We start from the raw sequence: 21,259 nt of genomic DNA on the forward strand, positions 1-21,259 counted from the left end.
CTTCCAGGAGCATCTCCTCGGACACTGCAAGGTTGCCAGCAGTGTCCCCAAGGGCTTCGTTGTTGGCGGCAGCGCAGGGGCTGGTGTGGACATCGCTGCCCGGGGGTGCCCCCACAGGGGTGGCTGTGCTGGCGATGTTGATCTGTGCCAGCTGCCCCTTGATGTGCTGGTAGCCAGGGATGGACACTGGCAGCTCCAGAGGGTCTGGGGCCACCCCACTCCTCTGGTTTTTGTAGGGTGTGAGGTATCGTGGTTGGCCCTGGGGGGCCCCGCAGCCCCCGGGACCCCACAGGGCAGCACCCGGCAGAGAAGCGGCGCCTTGGCCAAGCATGGCGGTGGCCGGTGGAGGCAGGTCGGTGGTTGTCCACTGGATGCGGAAGACCCGGGGGTCGAAGAGGCAGCCACATGGAGCCCTCTGCAGACCTGTGTGGGTGAGGGGGAGCTGTGCTGGGCCGGGGGAACTGTCCAGGGGCACCCGCCGAGCCGGCCCCGATGGCCGACATCCCCCAGCTCTGGGCCAGAGGCGTGGGGAGCTTGTGGCCGGGGTGATCCCCACGGGGTGAGCCGCTGTGCCGGTGGGACAGGGTTGCAAATCGGGGAGGAGACTGGCATCTAGGAGGTGAAAGGGGAGAGGTGGCCCCAAATATTTGGGGAATTCTCTGCAGATGGGCTTTACTGGGCACGCGCCGCCCGGGCGAGGGCAAGGATGCTCACCGGGGCTTGCTGAACCCCCACGCGAAAAGTGCCGGGGGAACGGGTGTGATGGGGATGGCGAAGGGGCCAGAGCAGACTGGGGTGCCATACCTGCTGGTGGTGCCTGGGGGGCCCGGGCTGCAGGGAAGGGCTGCTCCCGTGTGGGCAGGCGGCATGGGTTGGCTGAGCCTGAGAGAATGAGACAGGAGCGATGGCCGGCGGTCACCTCTGCTCTTGTCCTCCAAGAGCATCCCTGGGCTGCAGGGGTTGGGGTCGGTCCCTACCTCAAGGGTAGAAGGTTTTGGGGAGCACGAATGGCTGGAAAAGCTGGAGCGCTGGGGGGCCCCAGGGCCCAGGCAGTGGGAGCTGCTTTGGTGGCCGTGCCATGGTCCCTTCTGGCTGTTAGCTACCAAGGACTCTTTGGTGTCTCCCCGGAAGGAATGCGGGGGCTCCCTGTGTTCCGCCCCACCCCCAAGAGCCTCCCCAGCTCCTCCTGGGGAGGGAAAGGGTTAAGGGAGGCTGGGGTGGCCCCGGGGCCTACAGGCGGCTCTCGGGGTCTGCGGGTGCAAATGCTCTTGGCTTTCAACAGTATTTTTCCGGTGGGGGAAGAAGAACAAGTTGATTCAGCCGAGCCGAGTGGGCACCAAGCTGCAGCCACAGCCTCCTTGCGCCAGATGGCAAATGCGTTTGTGACCGTTGCCCGCGCTTCTGTTCGCTGCGTTGACCGGAGCGAGGCAGAAATAGGAAAAAGGACGTCGAGGGCATGAAGGAAGGTCATGCAATGTTGCTTGGTGGCACGCTTTCCCCCAGCCCTCGCTCCAGTAGTGCTGTCAGGTCTTTCAGTCTCCTGCTGGGAAAAGCAGCAGCTCTGGATCCCCCTGGGAGGGGGTGGCCCTTTCCCTGGGTGCGTGACACCCCGGAGGAGACAGTACCCGCTGCCGCGTGCTCCCAGAAAAGGACTGGATTCTGCCCAACGTCCGGTGTCAGGGCGCTGGGGCTGTTTGCGCTCTACGGGATCCCAGGGATGGGGTTAGTACATCCCCTCCTCGTGCTTGGAGGATTCGGCACTAGCAAGGACACCCCAAGGGTACCAAGGACACAGGCCTCTCGCTCCCGCTGTGTGAACAGTGTGTGGCCTGGGGGAGTCGGGACAACTGCCGTGAACCGGAGGCCAAAGATCTCTCCTGGCCTGTATCCTGGTAATCAAAGAGATTGCGCTCTGTTCGTGAGGCACCTCTGGCTGCAAGATTGTGCAATGCCATGTGCTGCGTAACTTGTGGCAGGGACCGATGCTGGGGGCATGAAGGCAAGCGCGCTTCTAAAAGCATAAAACTCCATTTCATTTCAGAGCGCAGCTGAGCCACCCCGCTCCTCAAGACTCTGCCATCTGCACTGCTGTGGCTGGGACCGGGCAGTGCTGCACATCCCAAAGGCCACCAAGTCACACCCGTGTCCCTGCTTTTCCGGGAGCTTCTGCGATGCGAGCGATGTTCTGGGGGCTGATCTCTTGGACTACAGCTACCCCGTCCCTGACCGGCAGCTGGCCAGGAGGGTTGTGTCCAGGGTGGAATTCCACCTCTCTGACAAGAACCTGGCCAAGGATGCTTTCTTCCTGAAACATGTCCAGAAGAACAAGATGGGCTTCGTCAGCATCAAACTGCTGACGTCCTTGAAGAAGGTAGGCAGCGTGTTGCGTTGGCCAGCCGAGGTGGGAAGTGGCCTCCATGTGGAAGACGCCTGGATGTCTGGGTGTGTGGGTGTGCTCTGGCTGTCTGCCATGGCCAAAACACTGCTGTGTTATCAACAGCTTTCTAGCTACCAGTACAGAGCACAGCACTACGAGGGCTGCTGTGGGGTAAAGGAACTCCAACTCAGCCAGATCCAATACAGAAGGAAAGTGGAGAAACAACAGAGGGAGCAGCCCAGGGACACAGAGCCCCAGGTCTCATCTGGCCGCTCCTGTGACCATATGGTGTATTCAAAATCAAATACCTGAAGTGCTCCCTTAGATGCAGTTTACAGCCAGGGGACAAGAAGGTGGCAGTTCTGCATTTTGCAGCTCCCAGGCTGATGGCAGAGCCAAAGCAAAAAAAACAAACCCCAAACCAAACCAACCAAGAGAGGTAAAACTGGAGCGCAGGGAGCAAATGCTTTTCTTTCACCTTAGGCCAACTGCTTGGACGCTCTCTATGCTGCCCTGCCACAGAGGGCATCCCTCTCGTACCAGTAAGAGACATAAGAATGAATTAAAGCCAGGACCCCAAACCAGACCAAAAACCCGGTTGTGATCAAGAAGAAAGTGGAGAATGCATCAAATATAACAGAAAATTATTTTGGACATTCCCAGTTTACATTTGGAAAAAAGAGAAGGAAAACAAAGAGGAGGAATTAGGTATTAAAAGAAGAGCACTGAATGATAAAGCCATAGCAGTCCCTCTACCACTACAAACCCACACCCCCACACGCACGTACGCACACAGACTGAACACCACCAAACTCCCCTTGACTGTGACGTTCCCCTCAGCTTGCTGGTCTAGAGATACTGAATGCCTGAAGCACACCAAGGATAACTGAAAACATCTGCATGGCTTTAATGGGAATCCTCCAACTGAAACAAAGCGCTTTCTCCCTCTGTCTGCGTTGGCACATCCCCGAGTCATGCTCTCACTCCTCTCCTTCAAAGTCAAGATTCCTAAACGTGAAAAGCGGGAGTGGGGAAAGGCGAAGGGAAGAGAAAAAGAGGGAGAGCATCATCAGTGGAAGACCTGCCAGCTGCTGCTGATTCAGCCCTGTTTGGGAGACCACCCCAGCAGAGAGGAGTTGGTTTGCATGCCACGGTCCTCACTGCCTGTTCCCAGGGACAGGCCGTTTGCTCAGCCTTGCTGGCCAAAGCATGGGAAAAGCGTAGGCGTGCGCCGTCGCTTGCAGAGGAGCACGGTCACGATCACATGCAATCCTTTACCTTTTTCCTCCCTGGATTCAAAGGGTTTCTGTCTTCAAAGTGAGAGCCTTCCATATGGTCGTTTGTGACATTTCATCCAGGATAACAATTTCAGAAGGATCAGTCCTGCAATAAATATTTTACATAGCAATCCGTGATTATGGGAACTGATGCCACCAAGGGCATTAGCATCAGCAAGAGGAGCAGCGGAGCCCCGAGAATCAAAGCTCTGCATAACCGTGGGAGGTTTTGCTGGATGAGGAGTTTTGGGAGGCAAGCCGGGGAGCTGCAGAGCAACAGCTCTGTGCAAAGGCTCTTGCTGGGGCTTAGCCCCGGTCCGGGTTCCTAAGCCACTGCTGGTACAGATCACGCCTGCAACTCCTCATGTGTTAAGTATGAGGATCTCCAGCTACCGTAAAAGCACTGATGAGGCAAGGTTTGGGGGTCAAACGCGAGTGCTGCAGCCACTCTGCTTGCGGTCAGAGCCTTGCAATCACTTCCTGCAGCCCTGCCCCCGAATTCGATTTTCCCACCAAGCTGCCTGCTGGTTTCTGTGGGATGCCCCACAAAGAGGCAAGTGGAGAAAACTCTGCCAAACACCATCAAGCTAATCTTGCCGGGGGTCCTGGCGCTTGGTGGGGCTTTACCCGTCACTGCTTTGCTTTGGGATATCCACGTCACTGGTCTTCCCCACGTTCAGCTGAACTGAACTTGCAGCAGCAGCAGCTTCCATGGCCCTCCTGGACTCCTGATGTAAAAAAGGGACAAATCACGTTCTCTGTCTCTGATCAAAGTGGAGATAAGCTGAATGCCCAGCACAAACTTAGCAGTCTGCCCTCCGCTTCTGCCCCTTGGCAGCTATAGGTATTAGTGCAGCAGGGGAGAAACCGTTCACTCCAAAGATTTCGGGGCAGGGGGACTGTGTGTTCAAAACATGATTATGAGCAAGTCTTGCCAGCAGCAGCAGCCGCAGCAGCATCTAATAATAATCATCATAATGATAATGACCTTTGTGAAAAACGACTCGTTTTAAAAATTACACCTGTATTCAAGCGTTCAGCTCACTGCTACTTGAGGAAACAAAGGTTACAAAAGTTACAGGCTATTGGGATCTATTTCGATTGAGTGCTGATCTTCCCCCAACATTTCCAGACAAGCTGTAAGAGAAACAGGCAATCTCACAGACACACGGAGATGTCCAGCCCCGAGGACACAGCAAGCCTTACCTCTTCTTCTTCTCCAGCTTCATTTCTGGCATCGTCCAACTTCTTCTTCCTTTCTGGCATAAGGTCATCCAGAAAGCTGAGCTCTCGCTTTGAGAAGCAGAAATCCATCGCTTTCCGGACAAATACGAGAGCCAAAACCTTCATGAATAAGAGGGAAGATGCGGTGAGCTCAGAGACGATGCCACCTCTCACAACAACGCTGCAAACACCCCGCTGCCGAGCGGTGGCAGCTCTTACCATCATGGGAAAGATGATGGCGGCACGGGACACCTTGATGGTCCAGAGCAGGATGAGGCAGGTCAGCTGGATCGCCATGAAGAAATGCACCTTTCGCAAGGGCACGTGCCGCAGGTAGATGAAATCCGGCTGGTGTTTCGCTGGCATCCAAAACAGCTTCAAGCGATCAAAGAACTGCGAAATAAAAGGGAAAGGTTGCCACCTTGGGACTGCGGCAAGTTGCTGGCCCTCTCGAGACGTGGAGGCACTTTGCAGCATCTCGCTTGCCGTCAGAACTCCTGGATCCCACCGCATTCCTCCTGGGAGCAGCACCCATTTTCCCTTCGCTCCATCTAGCAACCGGCTTGCCCCTGAGAGCTGCCCACCAAACAGCAACTATTCCATGCCATTCCATTATTAGCATTTCTCGGCCCACTGAATCCCCCCGCGAGGATTTCCACCAGTGGTAGAAACTGCCTTCCCTTTGCACCAAATTCCCCCGCTTTTCACGTAACTAAACACTGACCTGCCCTAAACCCTGCAACAGAGAGCGCTGAACTTGCCTGGTCCTCCCAGCCCTCTATACCTCCTGTGCCTCCACCAATCTCTTTCTTACACAAAAGAGTTTCATTGCTTGCTCTGCGAGAAGTTTTTCCCATGCCACTGCTTTTTTCCCTGCTGCTACAGAGACAAAATACCAGGGAGCCGACATGCTGCATGCTGTAAAAGAGTCCGTACCTGAATTCTTCTGAGCGACAACACACCCATGTAGAGAAAGACGCCATAAAGCACAGGCATTGGTATAAACTGGGGGGGGGGGGGGGGGGGGGAAGAAAAAAAAAAAGAAAGAATGCAATCGTTTCTTTTTCTGTATTGCATTTTCAGTATTACCACCCTCTTCCACAGGCACTGCCTAAAATTGCTTGAAGCTTTCCAGCTTCCATTCAGGCTTAGAGATGGGTCAGATATTAACCATTGTTTTGCCATTTTGTGCGCACGAGTGAGCTAAGGCTCTGCTTTAGGCTGAACTTGGGAGTTATCTCTCCTCAGAATAATCCTATTTTCCAGAAAGGTTGGAGGAAAATAGGCAATTTCACCCGTGCTACCCTATGCCGCATTCTCTGGCGGTAGAAGAAACACTTCTGCCTATTCTTGGGGCAACAGGCAAAGGCCACAGGCCTCCTTTTAGCTTAGAGACGAGATTACTTTGTGGGAGGAACGTGCAAGGAAGCCCACGGGGATGACCTCAGTGTGTTTAGCTCCTGGGAACGGCTGCTACGCGGCATTTGGGGAGCAAATTGCAGCCACTAAAGGGCTGCCTGTTTGAAAGACAGCAGATGTGCTGGTCTGAATATGCTCAACTGTAACCCATAAACATGGGCGGGCCTGAAAGACACCCAAAAATTCAAGCAGTTGCGTTGCTTGCTCGCCTCGAGCACACCAAATGGGGGCCTGAAGGGCTGCAAAACCTAACCGAGGCTGGTTCCCACCGTTGGTCAAGCCCCAAGGGTTGGGACCACCTCCTCCTCCTCCGCTCCACAACTAACTACTCAGGCCTGCAGAGAGGGGACATTTTTCTGTAACCTCCAACAAGCTCACGGTTGTTGGGTGGTTTGCATTTTCCTCTCACCTTTAACACGGAAGTGAAGAAGACAGAGCAGCCCATGAGCACAAAGATCAGCAAGCCAGTGACTCTCTGCTCTCGTATCCCCAGAAACTTGGGTTGTTCTCCTGGAGCTGAGCAGTCAGACTCTACTTTGAGGCTATTCACGTGGGTGATGGACAGGACGGTCGCAGCCACAAACCAGGGCAGCCCCATCACAGAGCACACCCCGAGCATCACGGCCACCACAAAAAGGTCCAGGTGGTACCCGCATCCTTTCTGCAGGCAGGAAAACAAGAAACAGAGCATCCCATAGCACAAGAGCAAGGATAACGTCGCAAGTCAGACTCAAACCCTGCTCGAGCACAAGTCAACTTCTTCAGAATTCAAAACAAGAAATGGAAACAAGCAAGGGTGTATGCAGGCTTTGCACAAGCACCTGGCATGAAAATCTGGCAGGAGTTCAGACACAATGGATATGCAGAGCTTGTGCATTAAATACTTCTCCAAAAAACAACAAGCCACAACCCAAAAGCACCAAACCATTTTTTCCACTTACAAAGAAAACTGTACCACTTGCAAGGAAGGTGTGACTCTGAGTTATCCCTGGCAGCGCATCAAAACAATTCATTCCCCACACCTGCTGCTGCTGCCATTTTAAAACAAAAATGCAGTTCTCTATTGCTCCAAGATTAATTAGCTCCTCCAAAAGGTTGCTCATCTGAACTGCCCTGTCACTTGCTCCCTGCATCATCGTTAATCCAGGAGAGCATCCTGCCACGCAGCCTGACCTTGTCCCAAACCAATGCCTTCAGAAAGCATCGGGAATAAGAGCTTCCCCCCAGACCTGCAGCCCAGAAGGGGCTGGAGTCATCTCTCACAGGCCCTTACCTTCAGCTTGTGCTCCTTCCTGTTCACAATAACGGCACTGATCTGCTGGTCCATGAATATCAAGATGGTGCAGAGCAGAGCTGGGACGAGCGCAGCCAACACCGTCCACCAAGGGTTGGGTCCTATGGGGTTGATGAACCACCCGCGGTCGTCTCTGGTAGGCTGCAACAAAGCCCACACATCAGCATCGTCTCCCAGCCCAGGCACTCCACTGGCTTTCATTTTCCCCTCCCTCCTTGCGTCAGAGCACCTCCCAGCCCTGGCTTCATGTCCCCCTCTCCCGGGGGCTTCAGCAGTGCCAGTCTCCTCCTTGCAAGCAGCTCTAGATAGTTCCCCTGTAGGTATCTAGTTTTGGGGCCATCTTCTCATTTCCAGGAGGAAGCAAGGCACTTGGAGGTGGAAGAGGAGATGGTCACACCACCAGCATCTCCTCCAGACTCAGCCCTGCCCTGCCCCGGCATCACCTTGTGGCACCCCCACGTGCCAAAACACCCCGTTACCTTGAACGCATGGGGGACCTGGAGCTTCGGCAATGGGATCCCAACCACAAAGTCAAGGAGCACCATGATGACGATGGTGAGGAAAACAGCAAAGTCGCTCACTGTGGACCGTACCTGGGGCGAGAAACCAGAGGTGAGAGGGGCATGGCAAACAGGGCCGTAAGGTGAGATGCAAGAGTTGCAGACATCCACAACATTAAGGCTGCTTAACCAAATCCCACCACCCCTCTGAGCACATGCAGCCTGATCCCTTGCTTAGATACTGCTGCTGTGTTTGTCCCTGTGAGATCTGGGGTCAGACAATAAAAAAAAGCTTAACTAGGCCAACAAGGGTTGGTTTAAGTCAAAATCTAAAAATAATAATAATAATATTAAAAATAAGAAAACACATGTCTGCCACTACAGCTACACTCACAGCTACAATGGCAACAAGGCACTGAGGCATCCTTTAGTCCTCAAAAGGAAGCTCCTCATTCGAATCTACTTTCCACTCGAGCACATAATGCGCAGAAGGTAGGGGAAAAAAAACAAACCGAAAACCCCAACCCCCAAAACTTTGGGAAACCTGACTTCCTACTACCTGAGGAGAAGAAAAAAAATAAAAAAAAATCAAACCCCAAAAATCTTCAATCTGGGGCAGGTCACGAGGCAGGTGGGAAACGCTACGATGATTTTGCACTCATGGAAATGAGTGTGGGACATCCAAGCTCTTGGAGAGCTTGGCCTGCAAGGCCAACGTTTCCCAGCTTGACCAAGGCAGGGCAAATACTGCTTAGTGCTCCAGGAAAGCCATTTTGGGAAACGAGTGTGGAGGATGGACGCTGGCCACCTCCTTCTACTTACTCTGGTTGGAAAGTAGCGGCTGGTTTTAAACTTCTTCAAGAAGCTTGACAGGGCAAAGGTGGCGAAGAAGAGGATGCAGCACCAGAAGAATACATCAGGGGTGTAGGGGCCGTCGCGTCCACAGGCAGGTCCTTGAAACTCCCCACGCAAATACTGACATTTCTGGAGAAACAGAGCGTCAGGACACAAAGGCAGTGCGCGTGCGGCAGGGAAACCTCGCATAGCTAGGGGGTTTTGAGGATCTTGGTCCAAGATCCACGACCCTGTAACTGCTCCTGCCAATGGAGATTTATATTTAATGAGCAGCAGCAGCTGAACAAGTGACACATCGAACTACACAGCGGAGAAGTGAGATGTGAGGAGACACCATACGCTAGTAACACATTACAAGAAACACTCATCCAGGTGACACTCTTCCATCAGTTGCTTGCATTCATAGCATTGTGTTTCCTTAACTGCCTCTGGCTTCAGTCCTGACATCTTCCCGCAAAAAACAACATGCCAGGCTCTCCCAACCCTGTGAAGAAAACCTCATCAGCTTTCCTAACTAAAAAGTAATTCTTTTAAAAATTATTTTTAAACCTGAAAAGGACTAGGATTCACAGGACTAGCGTCATTACATTCACTTCACAGTCCTCCTCAAAATGGGAGAACAAAAGATAACTGGCATGACAAAGGCCACAGTTACAGACGTTCCTTCCTGGGGGTGCAGTTCGCACACCTAGGAGCTCATGCCTGCAAGAACGGGTGACGCCAGGCAGCAGCCTCCTTACGTGCCTCTGATCTCAGGAAGAAACAGGTAACATGAATACTTTTACTCCATTTGCATCCTGAGGACCAGAGATGAAGCCCAAGATTTGCCTAGATGACACAGTCAGTTCCTTTAAGGGATGAAATTGTTCGTTTGAGTTTGGCTTCAAGGACTCCCACAGCTGGCGATTAACTAAGAGGTATGCTACAGTGAGGAGCCCGACACACAGACTGCAGGACAACTCATCACGCCAGGCCTCTGAGCTTGCAGTTCTCCGCAGGGCCCGGTGCTGCCTGAGCAGGTGGATGGACTTCCCAGTTCCAGAAATACAAGCTCGTGAATCAAACCCTCCTCAAGCACGCAGGCAAAACTGGCTGCGCTTTAGCGAAGCAAACCAACAACGAGGCTTCCTTTGTTTGGGTGCCTCCTGTCTGACGATGCTCTGGGCTACTTTCTCTTCCTGGCAGCAACAGGAATAAGTTGCTCTCATACCTACCAGCTTCTGACAGAGAAAGAGGATGATCTCGTTCTTGCCTGCTAGGACCAGGGGTGGCAATAACGCAGTCTGCCGAGACTGGAAGGGGATGCCTTGGAGGCGGAAACACGCGGGTGTTCATTACTCCTGGGCACTCGGAATCACGGGAGGAGATGATGCCGAAGGGCCTGATCCGATTCACAAACTGACGCACCTTAGGACTGAAAAGGCTTCTCCTTCCACTAACTTACTTTTCTCTGCAACAACAGCCTCAGGAGAGTAACTTCTCCGTAACCCTTTACACTACAGCAACTACAATACTTAATCCTAATGTACCTTACAAGAAAACTACTGCGGTCTTCTCTACTAGAGGGCCAACGCTGCTGCGCCTGTAAGGAGCGCTTTACATTTTATTAACCTTTTGAAACAACGCACTAGCTTTCCTTGCAATCGCATTACGTGGGCTTCCTGGGACTTTATATATGCACGTTCGTTTTCTCTGGCTAAATCAGATTTGGAACGCAGGGGTGGCCATCTGAAAACACTGCAAAACATTCTTTTTACATACATCAGTTCTCTGGTGAAGGCAACAACTGAGGAGGATCTTCAGCTAATGTAAAACTGCGAAGCTCAGAGGAGTCGTACTCCAGCTAAAGATCTGCGCACTACTAGGCAGGAATGTCAAATTAAGCAATGCCCAACAGATACAAGTCATTGGACCTTTTCTTTTACAAGTAGGAAAGAAAGGGTACACAGAAAGATAGTGGTCTGTAGAAAATGCATGTAAATCATCAAGATTTCCAAGGATTACTCGAATCGCTTCCTGGAGAGGCCAAAACAAGAAAGGAAGGAAGAATATTAACAAGATAGCCACAATCCCACTGCCAAGTACAGTTTTCAGGCTTGGGAAAAAAAAAATAACATTACAGTTTGCAGGAGTCATGGAAGAGCAGGTTCCAGATATTTTGCTTTTCCTCCTCCCCTTCTTCCCCCTGCTCCCTCCCATCACCTTAGAGCACGCTGCCCTAACAGATTCACAGAAACTGAAGTGAACGAATATCTTAACCCTGAATTAACATAGAAGCAATACTATGGAGAGTGGAGGTGTGCTTTTAAATTTAACAAGTTCTACATTTAAGAAGCCTCCTCCTTGCCAGCACAACACATGCAAGTATTGACCTGTTTCAAAAATAAACATATTCCCCTTTTTCGGAATATTGACCCAATTCAGTTACAAAGGAACTGTAATTCAGCCCCAACAAACTCCTGCTTTATAAATGGGAAACTTTTTCTAGGAATACCTTTTGTTGGGAAGTGGCTTGCTGAAAAAGGACATGGGCCTGTGGAAAAATTGTGCGAGCAGAGTTCTGTGTGAAAGAATGTCAGTTTGAGCAACAAGACTAGGCCTTGGCTGAAAATAGCTGGCTTTACTGATATTGGGAGGAAAACAACAGCTGGTCTCGCTGTTATCAGGAGAAAGACAGGGACGGTGTGACCTTGGCATAACTTCACAAGTAACTTTTGAAGAAGTTCTCATGAGAAAGTTACTGAACACGCGTAGCTGCCAACCACAAGTGGGTGTGTTTTAGTAATGAATAAACATTAGCAATGTACCAATCATATTAGGACTAGTAGGCATAATTATCGCAAACTGTATAAATATGAGCTATCCATGCAAATAAAGTTGAATCACTTCTATCACTCATATTGGGTCGACTTATGTGCATTCCTCCGCCGCTCCAACAAATGGCGCCCGAACGGGGACCGAAGAAAGGGGAATTGGAGCGACGGACACTGAGAAGCACCGGTAGCAGCGACCGGGGGGCAAAAGATTAACCGAACGCTGATCGTCTTGGTTGGTGTGTTAACTCTCGTGCCTGGACCGTCCAAAAGGGGTTTGCCGTCACTAAGGGCTACTGGAAAAAGGCTGCAAAGACTTTTTAACCGAGGTGCCTTAATCAAGGTAGCACCCAGGAGTATCAAGAAGCCGGCCGGCAATGGATCAAGAGGTAGCCCTAAAATTATTACAGTGCTTTTTAGAAAAGTGGGGAGTAAACTGCATTAAGCAAATTTCGGGGTTAGTCACGCTGGGTCGCGTTAAGGGATGCTTTAAGAATCCGGATTTATTATTTAAGGAGAGTGAATGGCGTAGATTAGGAGACGTATTATGGGATATGGTAACTGATGATGATAAATCAGCTAAAAAACTAATGAAGCAAGGACAGAAACCTTTCAATTAGTGTGGGTACAGCTTTTGAGCTTAGTACCTGGAATGCTATCGGAACCTCCCTATGGGATGAAATTAGTGACGGGTCTAAAGAAGTTAAAGATCTTGTAACTTTATGGAAATTGATTAAGACAACTCTGTAAGAAATGAAAGCAGATCGTAAAGCGTCTGCGTCTGCTTTTGCTGCTCTCTCTCTCCAACCGCAAGCGAAAGGGAAAAGCGGGGAGAAAAACATAATGCAGCGAGAGAGACTTTTTGGAGCTTGTTCGCCTACTCTCGTGCCCTTGACTTCTGCTCCACTCCCTGGGACTGCCGATATTAATCAGCCATCCGACAGTTCCCAAGCCTCCCTAACCGTACGATTAAAGGAAACCCTACAGAATCAGGGAGTGAGTAAAAATCTGCCTACGAAAAACCAGCCCTCAGATACCACCGTTCAACATGAACAAATTATACCTAGCATACACCCTGATTCAAATAATGCAAACAAGGACTTGGCTACTCTAATAATAGAACAAAAAGAGACAATGTTAGAATTGTTAAAGGAAATGGGGAAAAGAGACGGGGAAACCAACCGCACCCGTGACAGACGCGGAGCTGCCTGTAATAGCCGCTGCAGAAGAAAGGCAGAGACATTGGAGGGGTGTAATAACAGATGCCATTATAGAAGGGACTATGCTCTAAGCATTCCCAGTTATTGCATCAAATGGACAGAAAAAATGGGAGGTGTTTGACTGGAAGGTCATTGAGAAATTAAGGAATGCTGTGAGTCAGTACGGAATCAAATCTGCGTTAACTCACCAAATACTGCAATTCATTTTTTCTGCTGATACGCTGATACCTCAAGATATTAAACAGCTAGCACAGTTGATTTTGACACCCGCCCGAATGTTAGTGTTTTTCTGGCAGTGGGAGAAGCTCTGTGATAGGGAACAAGCAACATCACGACAACAAACAGATCCCCTATGGGGAGTAACCATGCAGATGCCGATGGGTGCTGGACCCTTCGCATCAGGGAACGCTCAGTTACAATGTGTCACTGAGGTTCATCATCTATCACAGATCTTGGCGTATCAAGCTTTTCTTACCGTACCAGACAATATGTACAGCCATGCTTTTACCCAGGTGAAACAGGAGAATACAATTTATGACCACCCTGACATGAACGAGGGCATGAAAGAAAACATGTTCAAAATACTCGCTTTTGAAAATGCTACTGAAAAGACACGCAAAGCATTGTGTAATTTGCCGAAAAATGCAGACATCGTTGATATGATAGAATACACGGATCGATCAGTGGACTCACAGAAAGTAGCCTATGCTGCCACAGCTCTCCAAGGAGCTACAAAGAAACACAAGGCCAGTAAGACACCCTTGGTCAAGTGTTCTAACTGTGGCAAACGTGGACACATTAGGAGCAAATGTACAGGTACTGTTAACAGTAAGTGCTGCAACAAGTGTAAGAAAGATAACCATACCACCAAGAATACAGGAAGAAGGGAAACTTTACACCGACTGCGAAGGCCCCTCGCGCGGCGACACGAATGCAAGGGGCTTGAGCTGCCAGCCCTCTGGCAGCCTCGCAACCACCAGATCCGCCACCGCAGGAAGCTCCAGAGTGGATGTGGAAACCGCAGTCAACATAAAGGGACCATTGGGGTTTGGACTTAGTGCATTTTTAATGGGGCAATCTTCAACAGCTCTAGAAGGAATTCTGGTGCTCCCAGGGCTTATTGATGCAGATTATTGTGGGACTGTGAAAATTATGATTCATGTTTTAATCCCTCCTGTTTCTATTCCTAAAGGTACCAGAATAGCACAATTAGTTCCATTCAGGTCATGTGTTCCGAACCCAGGTGAAGTACAACGTGGAGATGGTGGATTCGGCTCCCCAGGGAAACCGCAGGTATACTTTGCCATGGACACAACAAGAGGTAAACCAGAAAAGGTAGTGCAATTGGAAGGGCCCGATGGAGTTGTTGTCAAGAAACATATGACAATCAATACAGGTGCTGATGTTATGATTATTTCACAATGCATTTGGCCTCCATCATGGCCATCGATCAATCCAAACTTTGGTATTGCAGGGATAGGGGGCACACAAGCCACCTTAGTAAGTCAGCTACCGATTACATTTGTGTTCCCCGATGGTGAACACATTACGACGTGTCCGTATGTCATGACTACCCCAACTGAATTGTTTGGCCTCGTAGGCCATGATTTATTGAGCCAAATGAAGGCAATGTTAGTGACGCATCCTTTTTAGGAGCGGTCACTGAGGGGTAGCCGATTCTGAAAATTAACTGGAAAACAGATGAACCTGTTTGGATTGATCAGTAGCTGCTAAATTCTGAAAGGCTACTAAAAATACAAGGGTTAGTTGAGGACCAGTTGAGAGCGGGACAAGTTGTTCCTTCTACTAGTCCATGGAATACATCAATATTTACCATTCCCAAGAAAAGTGGGAAGCGGAGACTGTTACATGATCTCAGAGCTGTGAATGTGGTGATGCACAGTATGGGAGCCCTGCAGCCAGGTTTGCCATCTCCAGTTATGCTTCCAGAAGAATGGGATTTGTTAATTATAAATCTAAAAGATTGCACCCAGATGGCGCTGAACGGTTCGCCTTTTCGGTACCATCGATTAACAAGGCAGAACCCTATAAGAGATACCATTGGGTCGTGTTACCGCAATGAACGCGCAATTCCCCCACGATGCGTCAGGTGTATGTGGCCTGGGCATCAGAGCCTGTAAGAAAGCAGTTACCTCAGTAACTTGCCACAGGATGAGATTTGAACTCAATTGCAGGACATCTTAAGCCATCACGGAGTAATAATCACTCCTGAAAAGGTGCAAAAGGCAGCACCTTGGAAGTATTTGGGGTGGCACATAAATGCTAGCAATGTTAAACCTCAGAAGGTTCAAATAACATGAGAAATTTCAATGTTACATGATGTCCAGAAGCTTGTGGGAGATATCCAGTGGGTGCGGAATCTTTGCGGTATCACTAATGGCAATATGACCCCTCTGGTAGAACTCTTGGGTATGAGAACACTGTGCAGATGAGAAACGGGAAATGACAGAGCTGACCAATTGGTTGCAGCGCCACGGGAGCCTCCTCCAGGGAATCGTTTTCAACAAAGCACGGCAATCGCATGCGTTCTTGCACCAACCCGCTAGGATGTTAGCAAAGCAATTTGACTTACCACTTACTGATGCCCAAGGTATCGTTAAAGCATGCCCTGATTGTCAAAAGGAAGGGCTCGGCTTGGGCTGTGGGGTTAACCGACGAGGTCTTTTGCCATTGCAGTTGTGGCAAATGGATTTCACCCATGTCATGTGGTTTGGTGCAAAGCGTTCTGTGCATGTGTGTATTGATACCTATCCTGCTGCCATGTGGGCCACGGCACGAACTGGAGAAAAGGCCTTATATATTGAATGACATCTTCACGCTTCTTTTGCAGTACTGGGTGTGCCTCAAGAAATTAAGATGGACAACGGCCCAGCCTATGGTTCTACACGATTTGCTCGATTTTGTAATTTGTGGGGAATTCACCACGGTACCGGTATTCCACATCTTCCCACAGGACAGGCTATTGTCGAATGGGCCAACCAAACCCTAAAAGAACATGCTGCAAAAACAAAAGGGGGGAACCCAGGGCTTACTCCCAGAGGAACGATTGGCCAAAGCCTTATTTGTGCTAAATTATCTTAGATTGACAGGTGATCACAAAGACCCACCAATGGTAGTGCATCATGTTCTTTTACAGGCAGAAAGGACGCAACAAAGTACAGGAATCATGGTAATGTATAAGGACCCAGAATCCAGGAAATGGTGCAGATCAGCAGAAGTAAAACTTACTGGGAGATCCTGGCTAAGTGGGACAAGCCATGGCTTCGCACTGATGCTGGACCCGGAATTGTTCCAATGGCGACTGGCACGGCACCGGCGGGTGCTGGAGCCACTGATCTGACAGATTCTAACTAATAGAGTATTACTAGTGGACACGGAGTCCTTCAGAGAGGTTTTCAGAACAGCGTGCCTTATTGTATATAGAACCTGCTTTAGGTAAAAAGTGTGTAAAGCATAATTTGATTAAACATAGTGTGATTACGGGAAGACAGTGTGGGGTAAAAGTTAGTTAAAGCCAAAATTAGGGGTAAGGTCTATTTCCATTAATAACCTGGGAACGAGGTTGATTGTGTTTCCACAGATACAGGCCCACGATGGACTCCTGTTCGATTTGCATGACCATCATCATCTGGAGCATCATAGATGATGTGGCAATATGAATACTACCTCAGCCAAAAACTAATGTATAGGTCACCTTGGCTAACATAACAGGTCAAGATTCTCTGTGCATCGCAACTGTATCGTAAAGCCCATGAACCAATAGACAAGATGGCTATGACTCGTGCAGCGCGCCTGGCCAGCGAGCGCATGCGTCATAGATTGCAACCGAGGCGGACTTTTGGCACCCGCTGGCCACGTGTGCTAAAACCCGTTCCTCTGCAAATGTATAAATACTGGGATTTTCCAAAGAGCATCGGGCTGGTGTACAGTGAGGCCATCGTTGCCTCTGTGGGGACGCCCACGGAAAGCTGGCACCTACCGATTGCTGGGCTGAGTTCGTGGAGCAAGATGGCACAAGAATGTATAGATGGTTCATTTTCCTCATGGTCTGGGTCATTAGGGGTAACAGGTTGGCTCAAAGAATTATGGGCATTATTGTAGTTACTGTGATTTTAGCTATTGTAATAGTTTTACCTTGTTCAGCTTATTAAGGAAAATGGCATCCCAAGTTATTAAGCAAGCCTGGATTGCTCAAAAACAAAAAGAGGGAGAAAGATTTAAACGGAGACCTACAGTGGATTCAACCTTGTAGTGGTATTACAAATACAGACTTACAGCCGCTGCTGGATTTATTGTGGGGCAGCGGTACCTTAACTTCTACAAGACAACTAAGTGCACCGGGATGGCAAGCCTTGGCAGCAATTGGACAAAAAAAAAAAAAACAAAAAAAACCCCACAACAAAAAAACCCCATCACATCATCCATGTCTGGCAGATACGTTCCTGATTTACCCATAAATTTGAAACCTTATGCTGAGATTGATATGGAACACACTGACTGTAGTAAGCAGCATGACAGTGACACCGGTGATTGATCCACATCGGTTAACACCATGGGACAGTAAGAATGTTTGGGTGCCACTAGCTAAAGCTATTAATCAAACCTCTTTTTGTGTGCTTATGTATTTTATTAGGTATAATGTTGTTTTTACTGTGTTTAATTAATTGTGTTCACAGATCTTTGCAAAGGGCAATACAGCAGGTGTTAAAATTTTACCTCAATCTATATACAAACAAATAGATTGGCTGAAGAAACATACACAAAGATCCAGCAAGAAACTAGTTGGTTTGATGGAGTGTTACAATCAATATTCGGCGGGATAACACTATGGGTAATGTCATTGATTAAGGAAGCCTTATGATGGTTGGGTATATTGATATTAATCTGTGTAATAGTTAGAATTCCGTATGGGTGCATGATAAAAGGAGTCTCAAAGCTGACACACCAAGCTCTACTCGCACAAAAAGAAAAAGGGGGAATTGTTGGGAATTGGCTTCATGAAAAAGGACATGGGTCTATAGAAAAGCTGTGCGAGCAGAGTTCTGTGTGAAAGAATGTCAGTTTGAGCAGCAAGACTAGGCCTTGGCCGAAAATAGCTGGCTTTGCTGATATCAGGAGAAAAACAGGGACAGTGTGACCTTGGCATAACTTCATAAGTAACTTTTGAAGAAGTTCCCATGAGAAAGCTACGGAACATGCATAGCTGCAAATCACAAGTGGGTGTGTTTTAGTAATGAATAAACATTAGCAATTTGCCATTGTTGTCCAGGCCCATTGCCTTTTCCAGTCTGGCCCATTTCCAGCTTGGAGGTGCTCTTAGGATTAGTCTGGAGGCAAAGATCACACTGTTGTGCGATCACACTGCCTCACCGTGGCGTATAAATTCCTAGCCACAATTTCTCCTATCAGATGATTATACAGGGCTTCTGTTCCCCAATGTCTTTTCCTATGTTCCTCCCCTATCAAATGCCATAATAAGCAAGAGGGAACGATTAGCTTTCCCTGTGGGGTATGAGCCCACCCCTCTTCATTATATGACCCTTCTAAACCTGTAATGAGCTTTTGATCTTCCTTAGTGTATTCTGGCTTACCTTCTAGGGAAATCCACCTATCAGGAATTAAGGCCCCTTCTGTTTTTACCTGTGTTTTGGCCACTTGTTTTGCCTCTCTGTCCGCCAGCTCGTTCCCTTTTTCCAAATCTGAGCTCGCTTTCTGGTGTGCCTTAATATGCATAATTGCTACTTTCTTAGGGAGCTGGACAGCTTCCAGTAACTTCAGAATTTCTTCTGCGTGTTTGATATTTTTCCCTTGAGAACTCACTAGTCCTCTCTCCTTCCAAATTGCTCCACGTGCGTGTACAACTCCAAAGGCATATTTTGAGTCTGTATAAATGTTCACAACTTTGCCCTGGGCCAATTCCAGGGCGCGGGTTAGAGCAATTATTTCTGCCTTCTGTGCGGAGGTGTTCCTGGGCAAAGCCCCCGATTCTATTACCTCTTGGCTGGCAGTGACGGCGTATCCCGCGTGTCGATTACTGTTTAGGACGTAACTGCTTCCGTCTGTGAAGCGAGTTTCCCCGTTTTCCATGGGGCCGTCTTTCACGTCTGGGCAACTGGCGTACGTTGCTTCGATGGTTTCCAAACGGTCACGATGTACCGGTTCTCCTGTGTTCCTGCTGAGAAAAGAAGCTGGGTTGACAATGTTAGCGACTACAATCTCCACGTCATCCCGCGCTACCAATATAGCTTGATATCTCAGGAATCTTTGTGGAGAGAGCCAGTGTCCGCCTTTTGCTTCCGGTACTGCTGATACTGCGTGAGACACCAGAACAGTCATCTTCTGGCCCAGAGTAAACTTTCGGGCTTCCTGTGTATTTAGTATCACAGCCGCAACCGCCCGCAGGCATCCAGGCCAACCTTTTGCAGTCGTGCCTAACTGCTTAGAGAGGTAGGCAACTGCCCATCGATACGGGCCCAGGTTTTGTGCTAATATTCCCAGAGCAATGCCCTGCTTCTCATGGGAGTAAAGAAGAAACAGCTTACTCGCATCTGGGAGTCCTAAGGCCAGGGCCGACATCAAAGCCTTTTTCGGTAGCTCAAAGGCTCGTTCGGTCTCCTTATTCCACTCAAGGTGTTTCTGCTTAGTGGCTGTCAACGCATACAGTGGTTTAACAAGCAATCCGTAATTATAGATCCACAATCGGCACCACCCTGTCATTCCCAGAAAAGTCCATAACTCTTCTACTGTCTGAGGTCTCCCAGTTTGACATATTGCCTCTTTACAGGCCTGTCCCAAAGGTCTTTGTCCCGCACTAATTTCATAGCCCAAATAATTCACTTTGCCTTGCATTACCTGTGCCTTTCTCTTGGATACCCAGTACCCCTGAAGTCCCAGGAAATTCAACAGACTCGCCACCCACGTCGTACAATCTTTCTCTGTTTTGGTGGCGATCGGGATATCATCCACATACTGCAACAGCTTCCCCTCCTCAGACGGGGTTTCCCAGGATTCCAAGTCTTTCGCAAACCGATTGCCAAAAATGGTAGGCCTATTCTTAAATCCTTGTGGCAAGGCCGTCCAAGTGAGCTGGGTCTTTCGACCGCTCTTGGGCTTTTCCCATTCAAATGTGAGTAAGTTTTGCCTGGCTTCATGGAGAGGGAGGCAAACGAAAGCATCCTTCAAATCTAAAACACTAAACCAAGTCAATTCAGGTGTTAGTACGGTAAACAGGGTCTATGGGTTCGCCGCTACCGGGTAAAGATCTTCAGTTATCTTATTCACCGCCCATAAGTCTTGGACCACCCAATATGACCCATCGGGCTTCCGAACAGGTAATATAGGGGGATTGAATTCAGACTCACACTCTTTTAATAGTCCCAACTGCAAAAATTTTTCTATCACCGGCCGGATTCCTTCTCTGTCTTTCTTCTTTAGGGGATATTGTTTAATTCTTACCAGCTTTTGGCCTTCCTTGATCCTAACTTCAACAGGTGGAGCACTTTTCGCTCTTCCAGGTGCATCGGTAGCCCATACCCCCGGGTACACTTGCTTTAAGATGTCCTCATTAATGATTCCTTCTAGGGGGAGACTGGTTAAGGTTAGGCTCAATATTTGAATATTTTGCTGATCTTTTACCTCCAGAGTAATTTCTCCCTTCTTGAATACAATTTTTGCTCCCAATGGTTCCAACAAGTCCCTTCCCAAAAGGGCCTTTGGGGAGTTCGGCATATATAAAAATTTATGAATGCCCCACTGTTTTCCTAATTTATATTCTAAAGGTTTACAAAACTATGCCTTTTCACTTTGGCCAGTCGCTCCTTTCACCGTGACATAATCATTCCCCGGGGCATCAAAGCCTGATTCAAAACCGAGTATGTTGCTCCTGTATCTACCAAAAATTCTACCTCTTGTTCTGTTTTCCCTAGCTTAATTATAACCAGTGGATCCGCTAGGGTAGATTCCCCAGGTTCTCGTCAGTCTCCCTTCACAGAGGCTACTGTTCTTCCTGTTTGAGCCCTCTGATGCTCCTTGTTCCCTGGGCATTCCCTCTACCAATGACTGAATTTCTTACACAAAGCGCATTGATCCTTGCCCAGTCGGGGCAAGTCTCGTCTAGGCCCTCTTCCCCTTTCTTCCCGAATAACAGCCATTAATTTCCTTTGTCCTTGCCTATATCCTTCTTCTCTGTTACTAAACACCCTCCGTGCTTTTGTGGTACAGAACAGAGATGTAGCAAGAAAGGAAAAAAAAGAAGGGAGG

At 49.0% G+C, this 21,259-nt stretch overlaps 1 protein-coding gene across 1 annotated transcript; it reads right to left on the reverse strand.

Moving 5' to 3' along the window:
• Nucleotides 1-336: 336 nt before the first annotated feature.
• Nucleotides 337-20,520, reverse strand: LOC126037484 (uncharacterized). The gene is made up of 13 exons (XM_049797807.1): nucleotides 20,456-20,520; nucleotides 18,995-20,192; nucleotides 8,914-9,075; nucleotides 8,071-8,184; nucleotides 7,571-7,732; nucleotides 6,707-6,958; nucleotides 5,815-5,883; nucleotides 5,098-5,271; nucleotides 4,861-4,998; nucleotides 4,282-4,382; nucleotides 3,656-3,760; nucleotides 805-3,385; nucleotides 337-423 (listed from the first exon to the last, which is right to left on the reverse strand). The coding sequence occupies exons 1-11, from the start codon at nucleotides 20,518-20,520 to the stop codon at nucleotides 3,673-3,675; spliced, it is 2,523 nt and encodes an 840-aa protein (XP_049653764.1). The 3' UTR covers nucleotides 337-423; nucleotides 805-3,385; nucleotides 3,656-3,672.
• Between the last annotated feature and the right edge of the window lie 739 nt (nucleotides 20,521-21,259).

This window comes from Accipiter gentilis, unplaced genomic scaffold (genome assembly GCF_929443795.1).
Source record: "Accipiter gentilis unplaced genomic scaffold, bAccGen1.1, whole genome shotgun sequence".
Taxonomy (NCBI): Eukaryota; Metazoa; Chordata; class Aves; order Accipitriformes; family Accipitridae; genus Astur; species Astur gentilis.